This window comes from Oncorhynchus gorbuscha, linkage group LG02 (genome assembly GCF_021184085.1).
Source record: "Oncorhynchus gorbuscha isolate QuinsamMale2020 ecotype Even-year linkage group LG02, OgorEven_v1.0, whole genome shotgun sequence".
Classification (NCBI taxonomy): Eukaryota; Metazoa; Chordata; class Actinopteri; order Salmoniformes; family Salmonidae; genus Oncorhynchus; species Oncorhynchus gorbuscha.
Genome location: NC_060174.1, coordinates 66,633,952 through 66,653,643, shown reverse-complemented (window position 1 = coordinate 66,653,643; position 19,692 = coordinate 66,633,952). Strand labels below are relative to the sequence as shown.

Here is a 19,692-nt window from a genome sequence, read left to right as displayed (position 1 = left end):
GCTGAATGGGGGCCTCGGGGGGAATGGAATGAGAGGCAGCACAGCGAGTAGATGATATCATCATTAACAATAGATTTTAGTAAGTGTGGTCATTTTTTAGATGTCTTTGGAGCTGCCATGATTTTAATTCAGTGTGCAAGACTTTCTTGAATCCATTTAGCCTCTCTCTCTCGCTCGACATCAGCCGAGGTCAAAATTTAGAGGACTTAGAGACCTGAACGTTTATTATGATTCAGCACATTTGAAAAATAACCTGCCATCTGGCAAAAACTGAAACTGAAAGTGAATTGTCACTTTTAATGCATTGTAACTATTTTCTGTTTACTATATTAAGTGTGTTGTTTAAAGGCAATATTTTTGCACCCCTGCTATGACAACCAAACGACATCCCAGGAAGACGATTTGGTCCCGCCTAAAATTATGTTCAGCTTATAAGGCTTCATAATGCCTTCATAAGCACTACATATATGTGTCACAATGTATCTATAACCGTATGTCATCCTTTATAAAAGGATTGTAAATGCGGCATAACTGCGTGACATAACCCACTATGTCGAATATGATATAATGTGCTTTATAAAGGGTGCTTTATAAAGGGTGACATGTTGGGTCGAAGTATTGGAATACGCTCTAAAGGGAAGTCATGTTAGTTACATAATCACATAATGTCCTTCCTAGACACTTCCGCCCAAATGTGCAGAAGGTCTGGTGGACCAACGCATTAAACTTGGCCTTCATTAGTTAGTGTTAGGCTTAAAATCACATTTTAAGAAGATACATTGTGGAAATGGGAAGGGTTTAGCCATAATTATGACCTTTTCACTACGTTAACTAGCGACGATGACAAATACTTTACTCAGCTAGGTCACTCCTGTATAATTCTATGGTCAGTCCCATTAAGGCCAACTTTGAATGGTTGATATCCCAGGCTTCTATGTGCTGTGTGTTCAATAGCCTGGGAATGACGTCACACCAAGAAGCACTTACACCTTGATGAAAGCCCCCAACATAAGGAAATTGAAAGTGGCCAGCTGAAACCAAGTTACATGTTCATCAGGACACAAACACAACAAAAAAACTAGCCATACAATGCGTCGTTGGGACCATCAGTTCTTTGACACATTCACCCACTCTCCCGCTGAAAGATCAGCCGCAAAATGTTGCCACCATTGTAACAGGTTGTTATCAAGCCCTGGTCTCCTGCATGGGAAGAGAAGAGGAATACCTGGTGCGGTGCGGTAGTCACAGGTTGGGCTACTCCAAATCATCTTGGTTCTGACACACACACAAATGGGTCCATCAAACCCATTTAAATACCTCTCACACCCTACAATAACCTGTGGATCATGAGAGAACCTTCATAAATCAGCAGAATGTTATGAACCTATTTATTGACACTTTATGTAGTGTCCTGTAATACTTCATTCATAACACATCCATAAAGACTCCATATTGCATGACCCTGTACTTCACTTTAAGTCAGACCAATGTGCTACTGTAATTCATAACACGTGCCTAAAGGCTTCACGATATAAACACAAATGTATTAACACTTAGGGAATTATCACGAGCAGTTAAAACAAAATAAACATTAAAGACATGTTTATACAATGAATGTCATTTTATTTGTATTTTTTTTAAACAATACAAATACATTAGGTTTCAAAAAGTCCAGCAAATGCAATTCATTAGACATTACACAGGACTATGAATAGAGTAGCTTGTCCCTAAGCTGGCGGACAAATGGTTCTTGCCTCTCTGCCTGCTGGAGATACTGCATGTTGGATCCAACCTTAAAAGTAACAACAAAGAAAGTTAACAGGTCTGTTAGGAAATGCCTTTGTCCCACCATCTGGATAAGGTAGGTCTGTGCTGCGCCAGAAACTCTAAATGGGAGATGGGAAACTCCATTTGATTCGTATTATTATATTCATCTTTCATTTACAAATCTCATGACGTGATGTTTCGAAGATGTGGATGTTGTTTCAGCTGAGCCTGCTAGCTAGCTATCTAAATTTTTGTCTAGCTAGCAATTGCTGTAAAGTCACCATTTTTTTTTAATGACTGAGTTAGCTACAGTATGTAATCTAACTCAACACTTAACTACTACAAACTCATTTAAATTACAATAAATAAAAGGTTAATTTACATGTTTCTCAATGTTAGGTAGGCACCACGATTGGGCATTTGATTTGCAAACTCATCACATAATCAGTGTCCTCTCACAACACTAAAAAAGTACTTCCGGGTCACAGGATTTCTGAAATGTTCTAAATAAAAGTACCCCACGTAATAGTATTTTCCAAACATTAACAATGATTCATATTTGTTCATATTTAAGTGACATTTGCATTACATTGATCCAATGTCATATAAATGACCACAATGCATATCACTATATATGGCTTACAGAGCAAAAACTGATCTGAGCGCCGCAGTAAAAGTATATACAGTATGGTGTAATTTCATGGGGCTGTGAATAATACGGAGTGCTGCTGGCCTTTTACTCCATCCATTCCATTGGTGGCCACAATGCGAATCACTATGAAATACATAATCATCACGTGAGATTACTGCACGCAAAAAACTCTAACCGAACAACAGCGCTGGGCATGTGCACTGAATTTAAGGGCAACTACAACTCTAAGTTTCATAGATTTTTCACACACCTCAAAAGTAATCTCCTGATGTGGTAGAAGCTTTGTTGTGAACACAGAACATGAAATGCTGTTTTTCTATTTTAGAAAAGTGTGGAAGAAATGGGGTGAAACCTGAAAAAATTTGGGAAATCCAAAACCAGGAAAAACTAAATGGAATTTGGGGGTGAAAAAAACAGAAGTAGGCAAAAAATGAAAACGGATTTTAAAAGGCCCTACCAACGTTTTTTGCTGTGCATGATTGTGCTTTAGAGGGTGTGTCATCCTGCAGTACAGCATTCTGGGGGAGTTGAGGTCAGGTCCAATATTGACTATGTACCCAAGAGGGAAAGTAGTTGGGCCATCCTAGAAATATTTTAGAATAGTATAATATATATAATTTAGCAGACACTTTTATCGAAGGTGACAAAGTAATGTGTGAATACAGTACATTTTTACATATCGGTGTCCCTCGGAATCGAACCCACTATCCTGGCATTGCAATGCTCTACCAAGATACATAACATGGTTATAAATGCTTTGTGAAGCCTCAATTTGATATGATTTATAAGGCCTTTATTAAGTGCTTATGCCACCCTTGAAAAAAAGCACAGATTTATGTCATATATGACAAAGTGAGTTATGTCACATTTGACATTTAAGTGAAAATGCCAGAGAAGCCGGTGTTTGGAGGATATTTTGGCACGGGTGGTGTTAGGCCCGAGATGAAGTCGAGGGCTGGCAAACCGTGCCAATATATCCTCCAAACAAGGGCTTCTCTGGCATTATCACTTTTATACAAAGGGTTAGCAACATATTCAAATAATGATTGACATATTTTCATGAAAAGCATTATTTTGGACACGGTCGCCAGTTGTACGGTGTTTCCTCGGACACATTGGTGCGGCCGGGTTAAGCAAGCTGTGTGTCAAGAAGCAGTGCGGCTTGGCAGGTTCATGTTTCAGAGGACACATGGCTCTTGACCTTCGCCTCTCCCAAGTCCATAAGGGAGTTGCAGCAATGGGACAAGACTGTAACTACCAATTGGACATTACAAAATTGGGGAGAAAAATTGATTAAAAAAAAATATATATATTGATGAATTTATTCATATTATTTTATCCTTCCACAAGATATTGTCCCGATCCAAACCAGCTGGTCATTCGTTCTATTGGTTCGATTGCCAGAGACGCGACCCAGTCGCTCAGTCTTTTTGTTCTGTATCTATAGACTATCTATCTATTTATTTATTTACTATCTATCTATTTATTACTATCTATTTTTCTAGTGACTAAATGTCAGTCTAAAAGAAATGTAAGATAATGTCTAGATGTTTTATAGTGGAGATCAAGTTTATAAGCTGCCTGTCTGGAATGATGAGACAGTGGATTGTGCAGTTAGATGGAACAGAGTAAATAGGCATTTTAACGTCATAGATTTAGCCAGGGGTAATTTGTAGAATAGACACCGATTGGAATGCAGTTTTAACCAATCAACATTCAGGATTAGACCCACCTGTTGTATAATGGTGGTTATGTCACACAGTTTTGCCACATTTATTAACTCTTTATAAAGCATAACATACGGTTATAAATGATTTGTAACACATTTATGTAGTGTTTATGAAGACTTTATGAAGGCATCATGAATTCTTTATAAGATGCACGTAATTTAAAGCGGGACAACTAGGTCAGATGGTCGTTGTACACAGGATGGTGGCATCTTATTTATGAGACTAATGAGACAATGTGTCAGTCTCTTCTCCCACTGATGAAATCCTCTCATTTGATTGGGTGGCAGACTGTTGAGCCATCTGGACCAGTCTTCACTGTGTCAAAACTGGGAGGACCCTCAAAATAGAACTGCCAGTCAGAATTCCCAATGACAAGATTGGGAGAAGAACCAGGGTGGGGGAATGTATTTTGCTAACAAGCTTCCAATCAAATTTGGCAACAGTTCTAAAGGGGAGTGTGGGGGCTGACGTTAACTGCCCTGATGCACATCTCCTGCATCCTGATGCTGTTTGCAATAGACTCCTCAGAATACCCCTCCTTAGCCTAGATTCAGAACAACATGTACTAGGTTATCTACATATTTTAGATGGGACACTCAGTATTATCACAGTACTTTAATAAACAGTAAACAACATGAAGCGATCTGAAGTCATTCTGGTGCTTTGGCTGGGCCAGGCATACAGCCAATGGAAACCCTGCTCTGAGTTGTCCTGCAGACCCAACGCTTTCTCCCGCAGCCTTTCTGGTGAAGCACCAGTCAACGTCTAACGGGTTCCATTAATATATTAGTAGCAGTGATGTTTGCTGAAACCTCAGAGCAATGATGTTATCCAGCCCCCACCCTCGCGCTCCTTGTTTGCCATGGCAACATTTCACTCAAGACAGATATGATTTGTTTCCCAGCATGCTTTTGGATATGACTATGTGCTCGCTACTCAATGTGTGTTCTGCGTTAAGGGTCGTTCCATGTCATTTCATCAACCCATGACACCCACTTTCTCAGATTGTTCTGAAATCATTTCTGTCGTTAGAAACAGATAAGATCAGCATTCCTGCAACATTATTTTGTTGAAGTATAATTTGATCTCTGAGAAATTAAGCTAATTGAATGCACCCAAATTGGCCTTTTTAATGATTCATAGAATATTCAATAAATATAGTACTTAACAACCGATTTGGACCAAACATTTTTCTAACAGTGAGTAAGACATGAGGAATTCAAAGCAATATTCAAAAGCCACCCACGGACACCCCATAAGTTAGCTTAATTTCTCAGAGAACAAATTATATTTCAACAAAAAATAATGTTGCAGGAATGCTAACCTTATCGGTTTCTAACAACAGAAACGATTTCAGAACAATGTGAGATGGTGGGTATCATTTTGATCCTCTTTGTGCTTTTTGAGGTAGATAACCCTTCATGAAAACCCATGGTGAATAGAATTTATGGCGCCTAATGTCAGTGGAACTAATATCGCTAGCTGCTGGTAAAAGACTCAATCTAGTCCTCTATGTAGTCTATTCTCCTGTGCTCTATTTTCTCTCCAGACTTCTCCCCACTATTTCCTGTTTATATTTCCTCCGGCTCAAGATCACATAGAAACATGAACCTCTTTAACAATGTCCTTATGCTGTGAGGTATGGTGTACAAATGATCTGAATTACACATTGCTTTGTTCATACAGAGGAGTGTAGTTTCTTGCTGCATTTACTGTGTGGTTCCATGAATTGTGACTCACTCTTAAGAATGACTTGAATCACGTTACAGAAACTGTGTGACCTACATAAATAGAATGTAATGATTACGGTGATAAGTTAGATTGCAAATGTAGGACAGTATACCCAGAAAACCAAAACTGATTCTGTGAGTGTTCCCAGAATATTAATTAAATTGAAGGATTTCAGTGCAATGGGAAATCCATTGGAAATATAAGGATCCAGGTGGCGCAGCAGACTAAGTAGCCCATAGGATTGGGAAGATCACAGGTTCAAATCTACTTGATGACCTTTCTTTAAAAAAAAGCTATATCTACAGTCGCTAGTGAAAGTCTACACGACCCTTGCACAGTCCTCATATTTTGCTGCCCATAATATATATATAAAAAGAGAATACATTCAAAAGCAAATCTACCAATCTATACAACCTACTCCACATTTTCAAAGTGAAAGAAAGATTATGGAATCGAATCAATAACAAAAAAAAATGAAGAAGTCTTGATTGCGTAAGTCTTCACACCCCAGAGTTAATACTTGGTGAAAGCACATTTGGCAGCCATTGCAGCTGTGAATCATTTTGAATAAGATTTGACCAACTTTGACCAACTCGTAGGGCAACATTTATAAATATTTTTTGTCAAAATTGCTCAAGCTCATTAATGGACAGCAATATTCAAACCTTGTCGATCATTATCAAGCGCATTTAAGTCAGAACTGAGACTGAACATACCCATAACATGATGCTGCCAGTGCCACCACAACACTTGAAAATACAGAGGGTTTCACTCTGTGTTGTGTTGTATTAGATTTGATCCAAGCCTGTAGTTTTTAAGTTAATTTATTTTAATTTACTTACTTAGCGGCCTTGGTGCAAACAGAATGGATGATTTTATTTTACACAGGCTTCCTTCTTTTCACTTTGTCATACAGGCCAGTAATGTGGAGTGAATGTTGTTGATCCTCTGTATTTTCAAGTTTTGTGGTGGCAGCATCATGTTATGGGTATTCTTGTCACCGGCAGGGACTTAAATCTGCTTGAAGATGGCCTATGTGGCATCGATATGAGTTAGAAACATTTATTCTAGTGTCAAAATTGACAACGAAGTGTAAATAGGATAATTCTGGTTATGAAGTTAGTCAAAACAGAGATCTGCAAGATGATAGGGAGAAAATGATGGCTCAGAATGTGTACTGTAACCGTTTTCCATGGGTTGGGTTTATTTGAATCCTGCCCACATGCCCACAGCTTGCAGCACCTTAGTAGTCATAAATTCTGAGCACAGCTGCACGCGACCTGATTGTAATGCCCGTGGTCAATTTGGTTTAACTTTGGATGTCCCTATGGGGCTAGTTAGGGACCATCAGCAAATTACACAACATACATGGGACAATATTTTAAAAGGTCAATACTGTAGTCCCAAATTTAAAAAAAACTCAAACCAGCTATAAATTGTAGAAATTCATATTCAAATATTGAAAGTATTTAAAAGATTTGTAACATGAAAATATTGTCCCACTTACATTATGTAATTTTCATTGTGTAAAGTTTTTATTTGCTTTGTTGGTGGGGTTACAACTCTTAGTTTATACCACATGTGGAGAAAACCACGCTAAAGAAAAAAATAGAATAAATACAGAGAAATGATCATATTGACCACACATGATTTTGTAATAACAAAATTGATAAAGACAAACTCCCCATCCCATCCCATTCCCCCAGCCCAACATGTCTCTATCAATTTTGGAGTATGTTCTAATAACAATAACAATGTGTTATTCCATTCCCCCATGAGAAACTTAGGGAATGTTCTGTGGGAGTTGTTACAGATGTTGTGTGAACAACATTTTAGTGAACGTTAGGAAAAGATTCCACAGCCAGGGGCCTGTTGCACAAAACTAGGATAAGGGATTAAGCCAGGATATCTTGGTGATCCTGGCTCAATTGATCCGTAATCCGGTTGCACTAAAGATGGATAGGGGGCAGGAGGATATGTTATGGTATAAATTACCATGGAGATTTATTCTGTGGAGCTAGCCTGCTCCAGACCAGGCTAAATTCCAGGATCTATTTAATCTCATCCCTAATGTCAGTCAGCAGTCACCACAAATGGAAACCAATAGTTATTTCACTGCTCACTATACATTGTTATCACATATAACTAGACCCACTGTCATTATTTAAACGTTTGTGATCATTAATTTCAATGATTTTGGATAAAAAATGATTTTTAGATGTTGCTATCATTAGATAATTTACAGTTTCCCATAGACTATATATAAAATGATAGAATATTAGGGCCACAGAGGGAAAAAAAAGACAAGTCATAATATTGTAACCAGTTGTTTTAAAGGAGGACAGTTGTTAAAATGACAGATGCGGGGCATTTCGTCAAATTGTACTTCAGTATGGTTTCATAAACAAAGACATGCTGATGTGCCAGAATATTAAGTATCACATTGTCATAAGTATCAAAACTGTAAAAACAATATGTAGCTTTTCTGCAGAAAGAACCAGCCTCATAAATTTATGACTTTATCCTTTTTCTTCAGTGTGGCCCTAGTACTCTGTCATATAAACAAATACACATTCCATATGAATATAAAAACACAATGTGTAACATTATGTTCCTTTATTGAATAAGGACAAAACAAAGCAGGTAAACCATCAGCTCCTTTCGAAACTGAAGTCACAGTGACTCTACAAGATGGAAAGCACAGAATCCAAGCATATTATACAAAATGATACATACACATTCAAAGGTCTGTATATAACACACCCTGCATGTCTGCACACTAAAATAAATGCAGGACAAATCCATACACATCAACTGAACAGACAAATGAATGGATGCAGTAGCCTCCCTGCAGCCTTGTATTACACACAGTATACCGCACAAACATCATAAGAGGCCAAATTCGTAAAAAAACGAACCCAAAAAACCCCAAATTCCTCTGCCACCACAGGACATATTTAACCAAAATTGAAAGCACACATACTAACTAAAATAATTCAACACATATTGGTCCCTCAGCAGCCGACCACTGTCGTCATCAGGGAAGATTGCCGGATTGTCCCAGTCCATGGCTGGTGGCACTCTGGGGGCCCTCTCCTTCCTCAGGCAGGCCACATTGTGGAGGACAGCACAAGCCACAGTAATATCACATGCCCTAACAGGGCTGACCCTTAATTTGTGAAGGCAGTGAAAGTGTGCCTTCAGGAGGCCAAAGGTCATTTCAACTCTGGCCCTGGTCCTGGCATGGGCATGATTGTAGGCCTGCTGTGCTTCCTGGGGGTCTGTGAAAGGTGTCAGGAGAAAAGGCTGGCAGCCATACCCCCTGTCTCCCAGCAACACACCAGAGAATTCACCTGTCAACACAAAATCTCATCATTACTACCTCATAAACACAGTGATATTCTTGACACAGCCATGATGGTTATAAATAGGGGTTGTGTGGCTTACCTTGTGATAGGCACTGATAGATTTCAGAGGCCCGAAAGATTCTGGAGTCATGGACTGAGCCAGGCCATTTTGCCACAACATTGCTGATCACACAGTCAGCATTGCAGACCATCTGAAATCATAAGATGAGGAATATTACACCAATCAATGCACATCACTGGCAATGCAGAGTGTTCGTCAATGGACAATATCAAAAAGTTATGTTCACCTGAACATTAATGCTGTGAAAGGATTTCCTATTCACAAAATCGGCCTCATGGGCACCTGAGGGGGCTTTTATCCTTATGTGTGTGCAGTCCACTGCACCAATGACATTGGGGAAACCTGTCACACAAAGTAATGAGTATCCTACTATGTGTTAACAGTTGTCCTGTAATTTGTAGATCCTCTTACCTGCAATCCTATAGAACTCCTCTTTGATGTCACAGAGTCTTCTGTGGCCAGGGAAGGAGATGAAGACATCTGCTAATGCTTTGATAGCCAGACACACACTCCTTATTGTGCGGCAAATTGTGGCCTTGTTCAGCTGTTCTGCATCCCCCACTGAGTACAGGAAGGCTCCACTAGCAAAAAGCGCAAGGCCACACAAACCATTTGCTCCACACTCAGTGCATGGCTCCGTGCAGTGCGGTGCTTAATCCTGGGACCCAGTAGTCTGCATAGATACCTGATGCCATCTGCAGAAAACCTGTATCTTTCATATAGATGGTCGTCAGGGAAGGCCAGTGGGTCCAACCGGTCCCTGAAGACCCTTTCTCGCCTGAAGGCTCTCCTCAGCACAAGTGCTTCTTCATCCACCACATCTCGCACGAATGGGCATGCCATTGTCAGAGCAGAAAGGAACACACAATTTTGGGCCTTCATATAGGCTAGTGGCCACACCTGGTGCTGGGGGGGTGGGCAAAAGAGGGCGATGCCTTATAACAATGACTTGGGTGTACTGATTGCTGGGAAAATAAATAAAAAATTAGAAAGATGCCACCGTCCTGTGTGCTCACAATAAGAGCTCATATGTCATGGCACACTTGACTTTACGAGAATATACCTAATTTTTATTTTGAGCTGTGTCATCTTCTTGGAGCTGGGGGAGGAAATACAAATAATGATTAATACATTTGTGTTACAGTTAGCATACAGTGTACATTGAAGGCATATCTCACCTCCCTCTCAAGTTTTTTTATTTCAAGGTCCAGTTTCCTAATTGTCCTCTTTTTTATTTCGGACTCCGGTGCAAGATTTTCCATCTTTTTCTTCTTGTACTGAATGTCTATGTCTGCCAGTTCTATTTGGCGCCGGAGGTGGTTGCCATACTGTCATGCAGGTGAAAGAGGACCCAAAAGCGACTTGGCGAAAACAGAGTCTTTAATCCAGTAAAGTAAATACAAACAAAAAACACAACTTTCACTCGAAATGACGAGGACAAACTGGAGACTCGATCTTGAACAGCAGGTGAACAGCAGGTTGCCTCGGGAAGGCACTTGAACCAGACAGACTCAGACACCTGCTCACCACGCAGCATCTGAGGAAAACACGACACGACAGGGCGATACACAAACACAGCACGGTGAATTCTAGACAAGGAACCGACAGGACAGGAACGGAACACAAAGGAAGAAATAGGGACTCTAATCAGGGGAAAGGATCGGGAACAGGTGTGGGAAGACTAAATGATTGATTAGGGGAATAGGAACAGCTGGGAGCAGGAACGGAACGATAGAGAGAAGAGAGAGCGAGAGAGTGAGAGAGGGAGGGGAGAGAGAGGGATAGAAAGAGGGAAAGAACCTAATAAGACCAGCAGAGGGAAACGAATAGAATGGGAAGCACAGGGACAAGACAAGATAATAAATGACAAAACATGACAGTACCCCCCACTCACCGAGCGCCTCCTGGCGCACTCGAGGAGGAATCCTGGCGGCAACGGAGGAAATCATCAATGAGTGAACGGTCCAGCACGTCCCGAGACGGAACCCAACTCCTCTCCTCAGGACCGTAACCCTCCCAATCCACTAAGTATTGGTGACCCCGTCCCCGAGAACGCATGTCCATGATCTTATGTACCTTGTAAATAGGTGCGCTCTCGACAAGGACGGGAGGGGGAGGGAAGACGAACGGGGTGCGAAGAAAGGGCTTGACACAGGAGACATGGAAGACAGGATGGACGCGACGAAGATGTCGCGGAAGAAGCAGTCGCACAGCGACAGGATTGACGACCTGGGAGACACGGAACGGACCAATGAACCGCGGAGTCAACTTACGAGAAGCTGTCGTAAGAGGAAGGTTGCGAGTGGAAAGCCACACTCTCTGGCCGCAACAATACCTTGGACTCTTAATCCTGCGTTTATTGGCGGCTCTCACAGTCTGTGCCCTGTAACGGCAAAGTGCAGACCTCACCCTCCTCCAGGTGCGCTCACAACGTTGGACAAACGCTTGAGCGGAGGGAACGCTGGACTCGGCAAGCTGGGATGAGAACAGAGGAGGCTGGTAACCCAGACTACTCTGAAACGGAGATAACCCGGTAGCAGACGAAGGAAGCGAAAGAGCGTATTCTGCCCAGGGGAGCTGTTCTGCCCAAGACGCAGGGTTTCTGAAAGAAAGGCTGCGTAGTATGCGACCAATCGTCTGATTGGCCCTCTCTGCTTGACCGTTAGACTGGGGATGAAACCCGGAAGAGAGACTGACGGACGCACCAATCAAACGACAGAACTCCCTCCAAAACTGTGACGTGAATTGCGGGCCTCTGTCTGAAACGGCGTCTAACGGGAGGCCATGAATTCTGAATACATTCTCGATAATGATTTGTGCCGTCTCCTTAGCGGAAGGAAGTTTAGCGAGGGGAATGAAATGTGCCGCCTTAGAGAACCTATCGACAACCGTAAGAATCACAGTCTTCCCCGCAGACAAAGGCAGACCGGTAATGAAGTCTAGGGCGATGTGAGACCATGGTCGAGAAGGAATGGGAGCGGTCTGAGACGACCGGCAGGAGGAGAGTTACCCGACTTAGTCTGCGCGCAGTCCGAACAAGCAGCCACGAAACGGCGCGTGTCACGCTCCTGAGTCGGCCACCAAAAAGCGCTGGCGAATAGACGCAAGAGTGCCTCGAACACCGGGATGACCAGCTAACTTGGCAGAGTGAGCCCACTGAAGAACAGCCAGACGAGTGGAAACAGGAACGAAAAGGAGGTTACTAGGACAAGCGCGCGGCGACGCAGTGTGCGTGAGTGCTTGCTTAACCTGTCTTTCAATTCCCCAGACTGTTAACCCGACAACACGCCCATAAGGAAGAATCCCCTCGGGATCAGTAGAAGCCACAGAAGAACTAAACAGACGGGATAAGGCATCAGGCTTGGTGTTCTTGCTACCCGGACGGTAAGAAATCACAAACTCGAAACGAGCGAAAAACAACGCCCAACGAGCTTGACGGGCATTAAGTCGTTTGGCAGAACGGATGTACTCAAGGTTCTTATGGTCTGTCCAAACGACAAAAGGAACGGTCGCCCCCTCCAACCACTGTCGCCATTCGCCTAGGGCTAGCGGATGGCGAGCAGTTCACGGTTACCCACATCATAGTTGCGCTCAGATGGCGACAGGCGATGAGAAAAATAAGCGCAAGGATGAACCTTATCGTCAGACTGGAAGCGCTGGGATAGAATGGCTCCCACGCCTACCTCTGAAGCGTCAACCTCGACAATGAATTGTCTAGTGACGTCAGGAGTAACGAGGATAGGAGCGGACGTAAAACGTTCTTTTAGAAGATCAAAAGCTCCCTGGGCGGAACCGACCACTTAAAACACGTCTTGACAGAAGTAAGAGCTGTGAGAGGGGCAGCAACTTGACCGAAATTACGAATGAAACGCCGATAGAAATTAGCGAAACCTAAAAAGCGCTGCAACTCGACACGTGACCTTGGAACGGGCCAATCACTGACAGCTTGGACCTTAGCGGAATCCATCTGAATGCCTTCAGCGGAAATAACGGAACCGAGAAAAGTAACGGAGGAGACATGAAAAGAGCACTTCTCAGACTTTACGTAGAGACAATTCTCTAAAAGGCGCTGTAGAACACGTCGAACGTGCTGAACATGAATCTCGAGTGACGGAGAAAAATCAGGATATCGTCAAGATAGACAAAAACAAAGATGTTCAGCATGTCTCTCAGAACATCATTAACTAATGCCTGAAAAACAGCTGGCTCATTGGCGAGACCAAACGGCAGAACCCGGTACTCAAAATGCCCTAACGGAGTGTTAAACGCCGTTTTCCACTCGTCCCCCTCTCTGATGCGCACGAGATGGTAAGCGTTACGAAGGTCCAACTTAGTAAAGCACCTGGCTCCCTGCAGAATCTCGAAGGCTGATGACATAAGGGGAAGCGGATAACGATTCTTAACCGTTATGTCATTCAGCCCTCGATAATCCACGCAGGGGCGCAGAGTACCGTCCTTCTTCTTAACAAAAAAGAACCCCGCCCGGCCGGAGAGGAAGAAGGCACTATGGTACCGGCGTCAAGAGACACAGACAAATAATCCTCGAGAGCCTTACGTTCGGGAGCCGACAGAGAGTATAGTCTACCCCGAGGAGGAGTGGTCCCCGGAAGGAGATCAATACTACAATCATACGACCGGTGAGGAGGAAGGGAGTTGGCTCGGGACCGACTGAAGACCGTGCGCAGATCATGATATTCCTCCGGCACTCCTGTCAAATCGCCAGGTTCCTCCTGAGAAGTAGGGACAGAAGAAACGGGAGGGATGGCAGACATTAAACACTTCACATGACAAGAAACGTTCCAGGATAGGATAGAATTACTAGACCAATTAATAGAAGGATTATGACATACTAGCCAGGGATGACCCAAAACAACAGGTGTAAACGGTGAACGAAAAATCAAAAAAGAAATAGTCTCACTGTGGTTACCAGATACTGTGAGGGTTAAAGGTAGTGTCTCAAATCTGATACTGGGAAGATGACTACCATCTAAGGCGAACATGGGCGTAGGCTTCTCTAACTCTCTGAAAGGAATGTCATGTTTCCGAACCCATGCTTCGTCCATGAAACAACCCTCAGCCCCAGAGTCTATCAAGGCACTACATGTAGCACCCGAACCGGTCCAGCGTAGATGGACCGACAAAGTAGTACAGGATTTTGATGGAGAGACTTGAGTAGTTGCGCTCACCTGTAGCCCTCCGCTTACAGATGAGCTCTGGCTTTTACTGGACATGAATTAACAAAATGTCCAGCAACTCCGCAATAGAGGCACAGGCGGTTGGTGATCCTCCGTTCCCTCTCCTTAGTCGAGATGCGAATCCCTCCCAGCTGCATGGGCTCAGACTCTGAGCCAGAGGAGGGAGATGGTTGCGATGCGGAGCAGGGAAACACCGTTGATGCGAGCTCTCTTCCACGAGCCCGGTGACGAAGATCTACCCGTCGTTCTATGCGGATGGCGAGAGCAATCAAAGAGTCCACATCTGAAGGAACCTCCCGGGAGAGAATCTCATCCTTAACCACTGCGTGGAGTCCCTCCAGAAAACGAGCGAGCAGCGCCGGCTCGTTCCACTCACTAGAGGCAGCAAGAGTGCGAAACTCAATAGAATAATCCATTATGGACCGTTCACCTTGGCATAAGGAAGCCAGGGCCCTAGAAGCCTCCCTACCAAAAACTGAACGGTCAAAAACCCGAATCATCTCCTCTTTAAAGTTCTGGAACTTGTTAGAGCAATCAGCCCTTGCCTCCCAGATAGCTGTGCCCCATTCTCGAGCCCGGCCAGTAAGGAGTGAAATGACGTAAGCAACCCGAGCTCTCTCTAGAGTATGTGTTGGGTTGGAGAGAGAACACAATCTCACACTGCGTGAGAAAGGAGCGGCACTCAGTGGGCTGCCCGGAGTAGCAAGGTGGGTTATTAACCCTAGGTTCTGGAGGCTCGGCAGGCCAGGAAGTAACAGGTGGCACGAGACGTAGACTCTGGAACTGTCCAGAGAGGTCGGAAACCTGAGCGGCCAGGTTCTCCACGGCATGGCGAGCAGCAGACAATTCCTGCTCGTGTCTGCCGAGCATGGCTCCTTGGATCTCGACGGCAGTGTAACGAGCGTCTGAAGTCGCTGGGTCCATTCCTTGGTCGGTTCCTTCTGTCATGCAGGTGAAAGAGGACCCAAAAGCGACTTGGCGAAAACAGAGTCTTTAATCCAGTAAAGTAAATACAAACAAAAAACACAACTTTCACTCGAAATGACGAGGACAAACTGGAGACTCGATCTTGAACAGCAGGTGAACAGCAGGTTGCCTCGGGAAGGCACTTGAACCAGACAGACTCAGACACCTGCTCACCACGCAGCATCTGAGGAAAACACGACACGACAGGGCGATACACAAACACAGCACGGTGAATTCTAGACAAGGAACCGACAGGACAGGAACGGAACACAAAGGAAGAAATAGGGACTCTAATCAGGGGAAAGGATCGGGAACAGGTGTGGGAAGACTAAATGATTGATTAGGGGAATAGGAACAGCTGGGAGCAGGAACGGAACGATAGAGAGAAGAGAGAGCGAGAGAGTGAGAGAGGGAGGGGGAGAGAGAGGGATAGAAAGAGGGAAAGAACCTAATAAGACCAGCAGAGGGAAACGAATAGAATGGGAAGCACAGGGACAAGACAAGATAATAAATGACAAAACATGACACATACAACTTTCTGATAGCTTGTGAGCTCTGTGAACACAATACAATTAGCGCAGCTGGAATTTGGCAGGATGTGGTGTCCTTTTATTAATACGCACTATGTTGCCAGGCTGGTTTTCCCACTGTATAGCATCTGGGTCCTGTAAAAGAAATTAGATTTTTTGATTTTGATGAGGACTCCTCACCATTGTAGAGTAAATAGTACTTTCACAGTCTTACCATGATACCTCATGCCTTCTGGAATCCAGAGAGATGGTCTCCTCCTCATCATCATCGTCTCCATCATGTGCTGTTGCTGCTGCACTGGGGCCTTCACCCTATCACATTTAATCGGATTCATATTGAAGCTAGTAGACAAGACATTCCAGGCCTACAGTATGCCTTTGATGGAGTACTCACTGGATCAGCATCGTCTGGTGCTTGTGCTGGTGGCTCTAACAGGAACACAGTGCTGCCAGACACTGCAAGGCAATAGGTAAACCAAAGTCAGACAGTCCAAATTGATTCAATATGAATGTGGTTGTATCCCATGTAGAGATGGAAGGACATACCTTGAATGAAGCGGGTGGCATCTTGGGAGGAACCTATGCTCGTCTCTTTCCCCCCAGGGATCCCCTCTAAGACGGGCCTGCCTTTATTTAGCTCCAAGGCTGGGGTAAGGTCAGCCTTTGGTGACCCACCACCCGTGCCTTGTCTGTGGGTATTCTTTTTCACTGCTAAAACAGTACAGACAATGTGTGAGCAGGCACCTTCTGGGTACAATATATGCTTGTGCTTTGTTAAATATTAGTCAGGGACCATACCATTCTGCAGAATGTTCTTGTATTTGATTTTGACCTGCTGCCATGTCCGTTTTGGCCCGTTCATGTTTAATCTACACACACACACACACATTTAATGGAGTCACACTGCAAAAAAATTACTTGGTATTTTTGTCTTGTTTTCAGTAAAAATATCAACAAAAAAAAACTTAAATAAAGATGTATTTTCTTGATTTGCTAAATGACCTAGCAAAATAAGTATAGTTTAGACAAAAAATATAAACTTTAAGTAAATGTGTGCTTAAAACAAGCAAATAAAAAATCTGTCAATATAATAAAAATTCTCTTGAAATAAGTTTACTTTTTCCATAAACACTTCATTTTAGAAAAGTTCTCGTTTCACTGGCAGATTTTTTTGCTTATTTTCCTAGGTAATTTTGCTCAAGAAAATATTCAAGATGTTTTTTAGATATTTTTTTTTACTGAAAACAAGACAAAAATACTAAGTAAGAAAGACATTTTTGCAGTGCAGTGAGCAACCGACCTTGGGTCCTTTGAAAGGCGCTATATAAATTAAAGTGATTATTATTATAGCTCATCTATTTATTCAATTAAATTTTATTTATATAGCACTTTTCACAATTGTTTCATTCTGTCAAAGCAGCTTTACATTAATGAAAGCAGGAGAAACACAAAAACGGTGGACAACATAAGAAGCAGAGTACAACGGCTAAGATTAAACCGTACTGAGCGCAGTAACGTTAAATAATAATGTAAGGCTTTAATAATAATTTATCATAGCTTTATACAGTGTGATGGACTTACTTTACACAATTTCACTCATATCTGCAGTGCATTTCAATTAAAAATTTAACCGTTTCATAATTACAGTACAACTGCGTTTTTGGAGATGTGAATTAAATATTTGAATTGTAATTGTGATGTTTCAGCGGAGCGGTGAGTGTGTAATTGTGCACTACTTACGCATTCAGGCGGTCTGCAATACTTTGCCACGCTTTTTCTCTTTGCTTTATCACTGTGGCGGTGTTGCCTTTCTTCTTAATTATATCTTTTACCTCCTCGTATGCCTCCATGAGGATTTGTGCTTCCGACGGGGAAAAGTACGCGGCTCTAGTTGCCATGGTAAATCAGTTAATCTGTGATCTGTGGCGGGGTCTATTTGAGTGAGCCGTGAGCGCGCACCTATCCAAGGATTGGTTTCACCTGGCTTAATGAATCCGTGTCTGCTCATCCTGGCTTGGTCTTTGTGCAACCAATTAAGCCTGGACGCACATGTTTTGGCTTCATTGAGCTCAGCTGAGTCATTTATCCCGGATGTCTTAATTCTACTTTTGTGCAACAGGCCCCTGGTCTCATAGACTACATAAAACATAGTAAACATAAACACAGGACACTCAAATTAGTATGATATGTTACGTTTGGTATGGTTACGGAAGGTTACTTAAGGGAGAAATGAAAGGGGGTGGTTGATTTTGGGTGGATGGGTGTGTGTATATAACACGAACTTCTAGCAACCTAAAGATTGCGTGTTCGGATCACATCGCGGACAACTTAAGCATTTTAGCAAATTAACAACTTTGCAACTACTTACTACTTTTTAGACACTTTGTAACTACTTAGCGTGCTAACTAACCCTTCCCCTAACCCTAACCTTAACCCTTTAACCTAACTCCTAACCCTAACTTTAACCCTAACCATAATTGCTAGCTTAGCTAATGTCAGCCACCTAGCTAATGTTAACATTAACCACCTAGCCACCTCGCTAATGTTAACATTAACCACCTAGCAACCTAGCTAATGTTAACATTAACCACCTAGCCACCTAGCTAATGTTAATATTTACCACCTAGCCACCTAGCTAATGTTAACATTAACCACCTAGCCACCTAGCTAATGTCAGGCACATCAAATTGGAATTTGTAATACATCAAATGTATTGACAATCCGGAACATAGTGTACAAATTGCAATTCGTAACATACCATACGAATTGTAATTTCTAGTATATCATACAAAATGGATGATGGACATCCACAAATGAATATATACCATATGAAACATAGCATATCATACTAAATGGACAAAGACATATTTACATTTACTATGTAACGTCTACCCCTGGGTCCAGGTTGCATTCCAAGGAGATTTTATTGAAAATAAATGTTCTTAAAACCTTTTTGGGGTGATCATAAAAAAATTGAATGTTTGTGGGACGTTATCATCCTAATATTAACTAGAACCTATTAGGAATATTAGCTAATGTCCTGAGAATGTTCTCGGTTTGCTGGGTACTGTCACGCCTTGGTCATTGTATTTTGTGTTTTTTTATATGTTTGGGTAGGCCAGGGTGTGACATGAGTTTATATGTTGTGTTTCATATTGGGGGTTGTATTATTTGGGATCGCGGCTGATTAGGGGTGTGGTATAGGCTTGGCTGCCTGAGGCGATTCTCAATTAGAGTCAGGTGCTTATCGTTGTCTCTGATTGGGAACCGTATTTAGGTAGCCTGAGTTTGCTTTGTATTTCGTGGGTGTTTGTACCTCTCTCTGTGTTGTAGTCACCAGATAGGCTGTAATTAGTTTCACGTTCCGTTCTGTTGTTTTTGTATTCAGTTTCAGTTATTTCATGTACCGCAATTCTTTCATTAAAGTCATGAGTAACCTACACGCTGCATTTCGGTCCGACTCTCTTCGTGGGAGGAAATCGACAGGTGGGCGGCCGACCCAGAGAGAGTGCAGGCGCCCACCTGGGATTCGCTTCAGCAGTGCGAAGAGGGCTACAAGCTAATGGAGTCAAAAAGGAAAACACGGCGACGCAGAGCGAAAACCGAAAGTAACCCCCAATTATTTATTGGGGGAGGGTGCAGAGAGAGAGTGGCTGAGTCAGGGTTCAGACCTGAGCCAACTCTCCCTGTTA

General features: G+C 42.7%; 1 protein-coding gene and 1 pseudogene across 6 annotated transcripts; both read right to left on the bottom strand.

Annotated features, from left to right (window-relative positions):
- Positions 1–8,460: 8,460 nt before the first annotated feature.
- LOC124007848 lies at positions 8,461–10,191 on the bottom strand (annotated as a pseudogene).
- A 242-nt stretch (positions 10,192–10,433) lies between these two features.
- Positions 10,434–17,954, bottom strand: LOC124007856. Of its 6 annotated transcripts, none has more exons than XM_046318646.1 (8): positions 17,741–17,954; positions 16,799–16,869; positions 16,547–16,711; positions 16,395–16,456; positions 16,223–16,312; positions 16,094–16,135; positions 15,999–16,025; positions 10,434–10,634 (listed from the first exon to the last, which is right to left on the bottom strand). In XM_046318646.1, the coding sequence occupies exons 1-8, from the start codon at positions 17,896–17,898 to the stop codon at positions 10,434–10,436; spliced, it is 816 nt and encodes a 271-aa protein (XP_046174602.1). In that variant the 5' UTR covers positions 17,899–17,954. The 6 variants fall into 6 exon arrangements, with proteins under 6 accessions (XP_046174602.1, XP_046174605.1, XP_046174632.1 ...); XM_046318666.1 differs by having other exon boundaries at positions 10,528–10,634; positions 16,215–16,312; XM_046318649.1 differs by lacking the exon at positions 16,094–16,135.
- Positions 17,955–19,692: the final 1,738 nt, after the last annotated feature.

Bases quoted from the DNA above. Each gene is read 5' to 3' on its own strand.
- LOC124007856 (XM_046318646.1), bottom strand. From the start codon at position 17,898: ATGGCAACTAGAGCCGCGTACTTTTCCCCGTCGGAAGCACAAATCCTC. The intron at 16,870-17,740 runs GTAAGTAGTGCA...GTGTGTGTGTAG, and splicing joins ATTGCAGACCGCCTGAATGC to ATTAAACATGAACGGGCCAA. The intron at 16,457-16,546 runs GTATGTCCTTCC...ATTGCCTTGCAG, and splicing joins TGCCACCCGCTTCATTCAAG to TGTCTGGCAGCACTGTGTTC.